The sequence below is a fragment of the Phalacrocorax carbo genome, chromosome 4 (assembly GCF_963921805.1).
Source record: "Phalacrocorax carbo chromosome 4, bPhaCar2.1, whole genome shotgun sequence".
Classification (NCBI taxonomy): Eukaryota; Metazoa; Chordata; class Aves; order Suliformes; family Phalacrocoracidae; genus Phalacrocorax; species Phalacrocorax carbo.
Genome location: NC_087516.1, coordinates 11,051,151 through 11,064,253, shown reverse-complemented (window position 1 = coordinate 11,064,253; position 13,103 = coordinate 11,051,151). Strand labels below are relative to the sequence as shown.

The 13,103-nt window shown below is 37.7% G+C and overlaps 1 protein-coding gene across 1 annotated transcript in view; it reads right to left on the bottom strand.

Annotated features, from left to right (window-relative positions):
- The window catches only part of HGFAC (HGF activator), a 42,940-nt gene that overhangs the window by 14,522 nt on the left and 15,315 nt on the right, over window positions 1–13,103 (bottom strand). The window contains exon 7 of the mRNA XM_064449045.1: window positions 11,951–12,061. Within this exon, the coding sequence (XP_064305115.1) occupies window positions 11,951–12,061 (111 nt within the window). The remainder of the gene's footprint in view (window positions 1–11,950; window positions 12,062–13,103) is intronic.

Below are 13,103 nucleotides of genomic sequence, written 5' to 3'. Positions count from 1 at the left end.
TAAAGTAGTGAAAACAATCCTGCCCTGCCAGCAAGTGCTTAAAAGGCCTGATTTTGGAAAATACTTCTTTTTATGGCCTCATACATACCCATATATATACACTGTACCCATGTATATTATATATATGTAGCTACATATTGCAAATATATCAATTTTGCAAAAATTTAACCAGTAGGTTGAATTTTCTTATTCAAAACCCATTTCTTTGTCACCTGCACATGGGTATCTCTTCAGCTAGGTCTGACACATACATATTCTATGACCTGTATAGTCAGCTGCCAAGATCTATCAACAGCACATACCAGCGTTGTGGCTGAAAAACATATGGGGATGCATTTGTATACAAATAGCTTCACTGAGCAGAAAGTCTACACCTCAAAACACAGCTCAGAGTATCCCAAAGGAAACACAAAACCATCTAATGTACAAAGAGGATTAATTGTGACCAAGCCTCAGAGGGTTTCTTATCCCAGCCATCTCAGCGTGACTTACCCTTGACATCTGCAAGACTAGTGGAATCTTCTTCTAAACTTATAAACATACTTAAATAAATAACATCATGATGTTCCTTTACTGTTGAAAAACACACTGAGGATGATCTAGCACTCCACACAGTGTGGACAGTTATTGCCAAAGATTTATTTATTTTAATAGAACAAGGTGACACATGAACCAGGGAATATAACCAGCACTGAAATAGTGAGTTGCAGCAATGAACTGCTGATGTCAATTATCCTTCCAAGTCATCAGTGCAGCAACAGACCTCAAAACCACAAGCAAGCATATGGCATAAATTTGGGAGCTGGAGGTCAAGAAGTTTGGTGCAAGAACTTCAGTGTGAGTTAGCATACAAATACTTAGCAAAATCTGTTCTCTAGCTTGGCCTGGCAGACACTTCTGAGATGGTGAGACAGTATTTTCTCCCACCCGCTCTCTGAATCAAATTCCCTTTATTTCAATAACTATTAATATAACATTAAATCAAACTCATATTGTAACAACCATAATCTAGGAGCTCACAGAAAGTAATTTGTCTATCATTTGTGTTGCTAGCAATAGTAACCATTTCTTGGCATCCCTGCTATTTATTTTCTGGGCAAGATGCAAGTTATGTTGCTTTGTTTGCCTGAAACGGTGTCAAGAAAATACCACCATCATGCTGTATGCTGAATTCTTTGATTTATCCAGGGAAGTGCCAGGTGCTGTTTGTATTTGTACTGTACTTATTACATAAAGAAATTATTTATACTACTTTTATGAGGATGAAACAAGATACTCTGTTTCAGTGCAGAATCAGGGACATATTCTGCAATACCAATGGTTTGGACATCTTGCAGATGGTGTTTACAAGTTGTGCTCATCCTTGTCAGGCTTAAAATCCAGTGCATCTCTGATTCGTCGGTCTGCCAGTCATTGCTAAAGCTGCCAGAAGATTATAACTGGAAGAACTTGGCCCCTTTCTAAATCATCCCTCATGTTCTCCTCCTGTAACTAAGAAGTTTGAATTACATATTGCACTTGTTGAGAAGAACAGTAATATCTCTCAGGCGGTTTTTTGTTTCTTTTTGGTTTTATAAGGGGTAATTTGGGCACAGGAGTAAAGTCACTTCTCGTATCTCGTGGAGAAGCATCTACATTAACACCGTTGTTTCATTAGTAACTTTCCATCCGTCTATTCTCCACTCCAGCAACCTTTATTTGACTGGCTTGCAGTACCACCACAGTATTCACATCACAGCTCATTAAAGGGCACTTCATTATGTATCTAAGGCCATTAAGAAGTGTATGCAAAACCTAAAACATTTTTTCACCTATCATTCAAGACAAACAGTTGTCAAAAAAATCTCTGAAACTATTGCAGTCATACAGACCTTTTGCTTCTAATACTTTTTTTTGAACTGTTGCAGCACTGAAAAAAAAAATCTTTTTCCGTCTCTGTCAGAAAGGGTGTGTAGGTGGTCTGCGTTCAGAAGTTCTTAATGGATTGCTCTGACTGGGAATTGTTTGTTCTCAATTCTTTATAGCTTCTCGTAACTCTGAAACATATTTATTTTCTTATGTGGAAGAAAGTAACGGAGGACATAATATATATATTTTTCTTGTTCATTCACTTCCCCACAGTACTGCCAATCACTGTATTAAGTGTAGAAATGGCCTAAATGTTCAGATGATGAAAGTTTTTATGCAAATGCAGATCCAAGTTACTCTGCAGACCTATGCCACTATCATCACTGTTCATTTCTTTTCAGAAAAAAAAATCATTAAAATTTAGAACTAGAAATAATTTCCTGTTATGATTTATTTTTAAAATCCATGAGTTTTACGTAGCTCACATAAAACATTCTAGTTGTGTTAGGATGGCCTATTTTATCAGCATGTCACACCAATTCTTTGCCTTCTAATTTTTCACTAAAAGGCAGTTTCAAGTCTTAAAATTAAAAGCAACCTGAAATAGCAGTTATCCAAACAGTTCTAATTGTTAACTTCCCAAAAATGTTTCACAAGATGTTTTGTCACCAGATCTTGTTTCAGGGTCTGTAGTTACATGCGTGAATGGTTTTATGAGTTTCCTTTGGAGGCAGAAAAAAATGTACCTTTTAGATTTTCTTTTCCCCCAAACATCTCATCAGCAATTTGCCTAATGATTTTGAGCTTTCACCAAATTTTCCTTCCAGATATGTAATCTGGAATGCTGTAATGCTTTTATTAAATACACTGTTATAAATTTCTATATTAGCTGATGGCAGGAAGGGAGAGGAGGGAAGCGGAGAAGGACAAAAGTCTCTTTTCCACTTACAATTGCCTTTACAAGAGGCCTTCTCCAGTGTCTTAATTATCAGTTGTCCAGATGGAAGAGTTCTTTAGAAAATCATAAGCTAAAGAAAAACATTGCTGGAATTAAGAGAACATCCTCCATCCAGACCTTCCCTGGAGCACATGTCCACTCCTGTTGCAGTGCCTCTGAAAGCTCCAGAGCCAAAGGCTTGATGCTTGCCCTATGTCCCTTGCATTTCTCAGAGAGAGCACTTCAGCACTCACTAGATAGGAGCTGGTCTGCAAGGCAGTGCATTCATATCTCTCTGAAGCCTTTCTAATACGTCTATGAATGTACATTTCCACCTGATCCTGTTTAATCTATTAACAATGAAGACAACTAGGAATGAACAATGACATTCTATGCCTCTGCATAAGCTTATTCCTCACACTGCCTCAGCATTGCAGGATGTGGTGCTCCCCAAGGCATCCTTTACAAGGGTATAAGTCAAGTTTCCTTCCTGCATGAGCTCAGACGTATTGGATGCCTGCAGAGGGTCCATCTTTTCTTGATTGACCTAGAAGTTCCCTGATCTCCTTTTCTGGGTAGCCCTGAGATCCCCTCAGAGATGAAAGGTGTGAAGTCTTTGATTGCAGGGAGCTGCACTTCCCCCATGGAAAGTGCAGCTAACCACTAGTCTGAGCTGGCAATATATATTTTTGCCATATTTTAAATAATATTTATATTTTATTAATAATTTTCTTATTATTTAATAAATAAATCAATTTATTCTTATATATAATTATACTTATGTCTTATGTATCATGAAAAACACATTAATAATAATTAATAAATTATTGATTAATATAAAATCAAATGTTTGTTTTAATTTTAATAAAATTAAAAATAAAGCATATTTATTTACATTCATAAAAATTAAATGTGTGACAGTAAGGAGTCTCCAATATTCACAGACATTGCTCTTACAGGCATCTCATTTTGTCAGATAAAGCACTGAAAAACCCTCAGATATTCTGAAAGCAATAAGGCAAATATTCCTGTGCAAAATGAACCAACCACACAGAGAGCGTTGAAGCATGTCCACATTAACCTAGCACAGCTCCCAAAGGAAGATTTGGCTTATCTTTCAGTGGCTCCCTGTGCCACTGAAAATCTCAGTAAATATCTAGGAAGGTGGCCAGCTGACATATTTTTCACTCTTTAATGGTGAGAATGGGAAGTCTAATGCATATGGGCAGGAGATTGCATGGTGGCAGCATCCCCACGACTGGACTGTTCCTGGCTCGAAGCAAATTGCTTCACATTTTCGTATACCGATACCTGACGGTGAATGTGAGAACAACAGCACCCGCTGTAGCTTTCCGAGTTTGCAAATTAATGAACCCAAACCACAACTGAAGTACAAGGGAAGCTGTATACCTATATAGCTATATTTCTATATAATTCAATTACACATTTATAATTTTATCTAGATTTCAGTATTTATGTTTGGGCTTATGATTTAATAAAACAGGAGATAATGCATCTCACTAATTTGTAACAAATAATTGATTCAAATAGTTGGGCTGCTTTCTGGTTTATAAACCTCTGGACTGAGAGCACTTAATGCTGAAATACATCCCTGCTGAAACCATAGCCTGATTATGAAACAATCTGTCTGAGACAAAAACTAGGCAGAAATGTGGGAAAATTAGCATAATTTTGTGGTGTATTAAATCTAATAAAAACCATGTAAAACAAGGATGGACTGAAAACTGGGAAAACAAAGTGATTTCTATAGCACAAAAGATATCTTTAAGTTACATCCTAACATAAGGTCAGCACATCCCTTTTACTGAAACTAGGCTTATTTTTTAATATATTTCTTCTTCAAAGTATATTTGTACCTTCTTACTTGCAAATACTTAGACCAGCTGAGCTAAAAATGAAGAGATTTATGTTTGTTGTAAAAGCTAATGTACAAATCTACCTTCTGAGTAAGTTGAATTCTTTCATATAAAGGTTTAAATCTACAAAGCTATAAAATCTGCCAGTATTTTCTTATAACTTAGAAAAGTAATATCCTAGATAAGAGAAAGGACTAGCTCTTTTTCTGTTTCATTTCTCTATTTATTGTCTTCAATTCTAGCACAATAGCTATGATTTACAAAGTCATAAGTGCAATCAAATAGGTAAGTATATAGAGCTAAAAGGAGCAACATATTTAGGAAATAAGTTGTCAATAGGTAGGGGAAAGAAATTCCAGCAGCAACAAGCAAATCTCAGTGTTTATATTACTTTGACAGGGAATTGACCTGTTGCATGGACTACCTTACAGGATTTTCAAGAGTATCTGAGTGCCTAATTCATAGTGAAAGCTGTCATTCTTCTGAATATACCTGTAGGCCCTAATGTGTTAAGAGTATGACACAAGATAAGTCTGTGGATAGGAAAAGAGACAGACTGTACAGCAATTAATGACAGCCAGGGGATGAGCAGTTGCTCTGTAGAGAGCCAGTAATGACAGGGGGTCTCTGGAGCACCTGAAGCACTCAGCATGGGCTGGTGGGAGAAAGCAGGCAACGGGAGAGACAATGCAATGGAGATTTCTGCAGTAATCTAAGGGCTGAGCTGAAAGCCTGTGAGCTCTGAACCACGTCTACTGCCTCTTCCCTTCAACCACCTTCCTAACTGGCAATTATACAGCAAAACAGATTGCATGGATTAAAAGATGTCAGTCCTTTCACATTTCAAGAGATGTGCCCTCTATAAAACATAATTAACTGATACCACTGTCATGTCTCAGATAACTCAAAAATAGGATTAAAAACACCTTTATAGCCTTGAATTAACCAGCACCCAAAAATTAACACTGCTGCCAAGCCTGGCACCCTGTCATAAGAGTAAGGACTAAGCAACTGCTTCATATTAGCAGCTCCTAATATTAATCATATTAGTTAATACTAGGATTATAACAGAGACATGTAATCTAAAAGGGCACCACTGTAGGAACACAGAAGACACCGCAGAAACCTTAGTGCCCACCAACATCTGGAAAAAAAAAAGCATTTTTTGGTAACACTTAAGTCCTTTTGATCTCCACATACTCTATCTTTGACTGGAGAAATTTTTGCTTATTCCTTGGGATTTGTCTTATCACTCAATCCTTACAGAGTTAATCCTTGCGATATGCTATACTGCTGACAGTAGAGCTCGTTAGCTTTCTCCTCTCTAACCCACATTTGCCAGGATGTTAAGCACAAAGGACTAATCCAAACCTCCATGCATAGAGTGCTCCCTTCTTCATTTGTGTTTTTCTCTATATCAGCCAAAATCTTTTTAATAATTCCTAACTCTATAAAGAAACCTGGGAGATCAGAGTAGCATCTCTGTTATTGCTCACATCTATCACCTCCATGAACAACACCTTTTTTTTTGTGAAGCCATAGTTACCGCTAGTCTCCTGTCCACCATCCCCTATAGTGGCACTTAGTGCAATGAATCAGAGGTGGGTTCTTAGTTGATAACACCATGCTTACCCACTTCTTCATCTTCCAGTTTCTCCCACCATTTATCACTGCAGGTGATAGCCTACTAGACCTAGTTTTCCCTCCATGGAACTCCAGCATTATTTGAATTATTTGAAATAATTCAAAATCTGATAAATATCCAACTATTTCTGACTATTTCTGCAACAGTGCCCTAAGCTTTTTCTTCATTAACCTTACCTTACTAACACTTGCCATGCCCTCATGCAACCTCACAGGGGACCCATAAAACTTGACCCCTGCAAACCATGTAGCCACCTCCCTAAGCCATATCAAACCACAATGATGCTTTTTTATCTGCTATTCCATCCATTCTTCCACAATCATGGAGGAATACTAACCATATTCTTTTCCATCCTAGTTTTATTACTAATGTCAATGCTCTATACATGCAAACAAGCAGCATCTCAGCCCAACATACAAATCCTCTTCAACTATTAGTAGCAGCCTTACTTATCCAAGCTCAGTGGGGGACTGACTGGTTGAATACTCACTCATCATTGTCAGCCAACTGACCTTCTTATTATATTTCATCTTATTTCCTTTTTTTCCCCCTAGGTTCCTAGAAAATAAAAAAGTATACACTGGTCCAAAAGCATTCTAGTAGATTATAGAATAACATTGGTAAACATAAACCAAAAAGTTAAGACTTTTCTCACTGTCGTCTTCAGAAGAGAAAGATTTAAAACTTTCCTTCCAGCCTCCAGAGCTGAATTTTCTTTACTAAAGTACTTTTTTTAGTAGAAAACTGCAAGCACCCTATTTCAGTAAAGCAACCACTAAAGAGTGGGTTTGCTGTCTTTTTTACTTCAGACACCCCCAGGTTAACCCCCAAAGATGTGGCCAAGAGGTTCTTTTGCTGTATGTAATTATATATTCAGCTATTCTGTCATTTTCCTTTTCTAAGAATCTTCAGCCTACTTCTGACATACAACAACACATCTCCTTATATAACCATAAACCTTCCACAATTAGCATTCCAACTCATACTTTCTTTAAAGCTATGGTATCATAGCTAATTCCGTTACCCACTGCATGACTAGGAAAAAAAAACCACTATAAAACATAAAGAGTTTTTGAAAATACCTTCAACAACTTCATACTTCATCATGACCAATAGTAGCAAAAACATTATTGCTACCTAAACCTTAATCCAAAGAACCCTCAAACTATATAATTCCTGGTCCTCCCAATACTCTTAAACCTACCATGCCCTGTAACCCACAATGACAGTGACACAAATCCAAACAGGCTTTCCATGTGCCTGCTTTCTACCTCTTCATTTAATCATGAAAAGCACCAAAATCTGCCACAACTCATCCATCGCACTGATGTACTGTATTCGATGGCTACCCTATTTTTACAAATAGTTCCACAGGAACAGACCCTGAGTTGTTGCTGAGTCCTAACAGAACAAAGGGGCCAGAAATAAACCCCAGATAGCCATCAAGAACGTTGTACCACCCAATGATTAAAGTAATTCTACACCCTAAAAATCCAGTTAAAAGCTGACAAACCATTGAAATACATAGTGTTAAACCCATTCAATTATCCATTTATGACTACCGGTTATTCCTCTCCTCCAGAGATCAACAGTAACACAACAAAGTGACCAATATAGTCTAAATATTTCAGGAAAAGGCTTGGCAGCTAATTAAACAGAATAAAGATACCTCACTAATATACCCTCCAATATATCAAGAATAAACTTAAAACAAATGAGACCCCCAAATTTACCAACAACCCACACCCAAAACCAGTGCCAAAGCAATGGTAAGGAGAAGGAAGTGCTTTTGCCCAGGAAATGGGGCAAAATATATATTAGCTCCTGCTTGCATGTCAACTAAGGCCAGTAGTGCGAATGCAATGGTGGATGTTCACAGAAACCTGAAGGCACCCATCCCTTTAAAAAAAGTTTTACATCTCCTTCCTTCACTCTCCAACTCCCTTTAACATTTGCATAAATGTTTATTATAATGAATTATCTGTCCTCTAGCCAAATAGCTCCTCCTCTTTCTTGAGCTGTGTATCCCTCTGTATTCACCCAACACCTTTACCACGGCTCCTATCTGTTCAAAGAAACATGTCAAAGTAATTTTATGGTTGCATATTTATAACTGTTTGTCATAAGTTATGACCTCCAATAAAACTAAATATTTCTGAAGTTAAACATCTCCAAAAAATTCCCTCTGCACTCCCTATACCAACTTGGGCCAGAGATAACACCTGCATCTTTCTCAGGTTTGACTGCTTCCTCACATATGTCACTGCCAAAGTGGTTGGGTCTGGACCCTTTTTGTAACTTTCTCTGTACAATAAGACAACTATTGCTACTCAGGGTTCGATCACTAATTCTGAACTGTAACTTGAAACCTGGATTCAGAGCTCTCTCAGCAAGAACTCTGTCTCCAAAGTGAATACAGTTACTCTCTTAATACAAAATCCTTATTTCTAAAAATAAATGCATATTGAAGTGCAATTATTACAAATTAAACTTAATTAAAAATGGATGCTTAAATAATTTTAAACAGCATCTGTTTGGGGAGGAATCTGTCGGTGGTATATCTATTTTCCTTTGAAATTAAACTTCACTGAAATCTTATGCATATAAACTGTGTTAGACCATTTTTTAAAATGGTAGTTATTTCTTTAGTACTGAAAGTTTCGTCTTTAAGGACTAGAAAATAATGTATTACCACAAAGAGTAGAAACCTATATTAGAAACTGTCTTTTGTATATTGATCTCCTTTGTTATAGATATCTCCTGTGTTACATTTATCACCTCCCATATGTTTTTTTTTTAAGTCAGCTCATAATTTGCCAGTAACTGCATGGCCCTTATGATAAAGGCTTGGCAATATATATGATATATATAATGATTGTTTGTAAGAGAATTTTAACAGTGAAAAGATGACTTTTGAGTACTGACAGGGACCCCATAGTCCAAAAAAAAAGAAACAACTAATGGACAGATAAATACATATCTGTAAAATCACAAAAATTATTATTCTCTGTTATGCATGGTTCAAAGAGGGGGGAATGAAATTATCAGGCAGTAGGTTTTAAGCTAACAATAGAAAATACTGTTTCTCATCATATCTATTTAAATTCTGGAACTTCTTGACACAGCATAGTGTGAAAAGCAAAAGCATAAAGGAGAGCTAAAGAGTTTAGACAAATTCACAGAAAACAGGTAAAGGTCTGTTAAATATGATGGCCCTGCCATCCGCTGAGAAAATCCTCAACTAGAATTATTTCTCAGTAACTTCCTGCTACTTACATTACTCCTCAGTCATCCCCTACTTTGCCGATGCTCAACTCACAATAGTACTTAGACTCGTGATCTAACCCAAGGTGGCACTCGGTTTATTAATATTTGTGAGTGTGACATCAAGATAAATTAGCTGGTTTTCCATCAGAAACATATGAAAATTTGTTATTCTTTGTAGAAGTCAAGGACAGAGGACATCAGCAGAGACCTCAAACTTATCACAAACCAGTAACATTGTGGGGTACCTACTGATTATTGGATTTTTTTTATTTTTTTTTTTTAGAAGAAGATATTTTTGCACCACAACTCGGGTTTAAGGTTGCCTCTATAAATGACCTTTGGAGACACTGTAACTTTTTCTGAATGAAGCATTTTAACCGTCAGCTGTTCAGACTAAGCAGTAACTTCACAATTCAGTCCTGTTAGACAAGGGAAACTATACAAGACAGTAAAAAGGAAAACAAAGAAAAAAGTCAGCTGTGCTCACAGCATCAGATTGAAACATTGAAGAAAAAACTAATCCAATCTATATTTAAAAATCAGTTCTATGTGCTCTGAGAGCACAAGCTCCTAGTGCTTTCACCAGAATGCCGTTGCCATTGTGTGATGATAGTACCAGGTCTATAGACCCCCAGCACTAATTTATTTGCATTAATTTAGAATGACTAAATACTGGCGAAGAGTTTTTTCATTTTTAAACTTGTTTGCAAGGCCTTGACACATAAACACAAACCTTCAGTTCCCATTTGCGTGGGGGTGTTAGGCAGCTGAATGCAGATGGATTATAAGCATCTAAAGCCATTTGTTTAGCAAACCAAATGTTTGCTTTATTATTTTCAAGTAATCAAAGAGCACCTGCTTATTTCTTGTTCTAAGCTAGTCAGACAGAAACCAGTATTACAGCTACAACACTGTCATCCTGATACTTATAATCCAGGCTGTGCTGGGTGGATGTTTATGCACAGCATTGCTGCTTTGGGCAGGGGAAGCTGATAATAAAATCAGAATCTGAAAAGCAGTTTTATTTGAAGACGAGCAGCGTGCAGTTTTCCCTGGGATGCCAGATTGCACGTGTGTTGTGCACATGCAGCCCCTCACCCAAATCATTGCAGCAGCTTTTGCAAAGCCTGGGACAAATCTCACTAGGGCAGCTAAAGGACAAAAACAAACAAAAAAACCAGCTAAAATATCTCTGCTTAGGAGGGACTTAAAAGAGCCACAAGCCCATTTTGCACAATTCATTGGATACCTAGTGAAGGTGCAGGATCAGTTCATATGTCATTCAATTTGCCAATTCACTCCTGCTATTTATTATTCTATCCACACTGCTGGTCTCCCAAGTGGATGTGTTTTTTTCAGGTTGAATAGATGGCTGCACCATTTGTTAACAATCAGAATAACAAAAAAGAATAACAGATGCCAATTCATATACTAGTGTTCATTACCATTTTTCTTTACCCCAGCACCCATTAGGACAAACTAGATCTCCATCATAGATGCCACGAGTCTTGTCTTCCATTTTGATGGGGCTTAGGTACTCAGAAAGATGTAGTCAGTGAGTTGTTGGGATCACAGGCTGGTATAACTGAAGGTCTATTATAATTTATGCCTAACAGTAACTGTATATTTGAAAAGTAGCCACTGATATAATTTGAAGATTTAGTGTGCAGGTAACATGTACAAGCAGATTTAACCCCTGCAGTGAGAAATGTTAAATCTTCTAGAGGAAAGTTATATCAAAAACTATGTGGCGCCTAGTAAGAAGTAACACAGAACAAATATGTGGGCATCAAAAGACAGATGTCTCTGCCCTGACCACCAGTGAAAGTAAGGATTTTTACGTAAGCTCTACTGGGCTAAACATGCTGTTAATTTAATGTAAGAGGTAACCCAAACAAAGGTTGTGCATTTTATTTTTATCTACTTCCCACAACAATCTAGTGCTACCAAATACAGCCAGCTGCTAGATTTTGTCAGAGCATAAATCCCTACTTTATGAGGGTACAGGGTAAGATGCATGGATCTGTGGGGAAGCGTTTGCACTAGAGTTCAACTGTGCAACTGAGCCTGCAAAATGAAAGCATGCATTTAGTTTTATGGGCATGAGTAACTGGATTACAATTTCTGTGTTTAATTTTCCATAGAGTTAAGTACATGAAGAAATATTTTTAGAATTAGGGTCTCGGTGAAGAAGAGTGTGTTATGCTTTACACTGAAGGAATACATTAAACACTTGACAGTGAAGTTTTGTGTGACTCTTCAGTTATCAAAAGAAATGTCTGCAAAGGCAGAATACAACCGAGAGGCAAAACCACCAGCTTCACACCTAGATGAAAACTCCAAATTCCCTGTCCACTGGTAGGTTGTTCTACTTACCAATATTGCAATACCTTCCTGCATAATTTTCTTTGCAGTCACATACTATTTTCCCACTGAAGGTCACTAGTTTACATTCTCCACCATTCATGCAAGGATCATGAACACAACCTACAAGTTGAAACCAAAGATCAAACCAAAGGTACAAATTGTTCAAGAGAATCAGTCCATTTTAACTTATTTTGGTATACCTTCTCCCTGCACATACATTTTCGGGAAGTTTTTCCTTTTTTACTCATCTCAGACCTATACTTGGTATAAATTGAAGAAAAGTATACTGCTGATTTCTACCTACTGAGGTCTCTCTCATAATTTTTACTTTTATCAGATAATGTCTGCATAGCTATTGAAAAATATTACCAATGAACAATAGGTAAAATGGGAGTGGTGATTATTATTACTAGTGGTGATGGGGCAGCATTACCACTTCTTCCTGTACAGAGGGTTCTGCCAATTCCCAGTTTGCCCCTGAGCTGCATTAAAATTTATAACAGCATATCTAGCACGGAGTTCAATTAACTATTTAGAATCTGTGGCTGGGAAGTATTAAGTGCTATCAAATTTCCCAACTGTCCCATGGACTCCCAACGTCCTAGAGAGCCACCAACTCTTTCCATGTTTTAGTTCCCATGTGTGTAACGTGGGAATAGAAGCACCTACCTATTTCAAAGGGCAGGCTAAAAGTCAGCCAGACTGAATAACAGAATAGCTGTACCGGAGCACATATATAGGTGAGGCATACCAGTTCATTTCCCACCATCTCTCCTTCCAAAAGGGAGATGCTGTGCCTGCTTAATCAGGTAAGTGCCGACCCAAAGCACATGCCCTGCAGCTAGCTGGCCAGCATGTCGGGTGCCTGGGAGCCTCAAAACAAGGATGAGGCTTCATAACATAAGTATCTGCTATATCCTGGCCAGGATTGGGTATTTCGGGGCAAAACTCACGGGGACTCTTTGGTTGATACAGGGCAAATGGGATCCTGGAGGTGGGCAGAGTTTACATGCTGGCAACTCTAGAGAGGGATAGGCTTGGGAAAAAAATCGCAGAGGTGAAACAGCAATATGAAGCAATTGTGTGTGCAAGGGAAGAGTAGAGGAGGGTGTGCCTCTCAGGCATGTCACAGCTTTGAAAGAGAGCTCAGAAAGTCAGATAT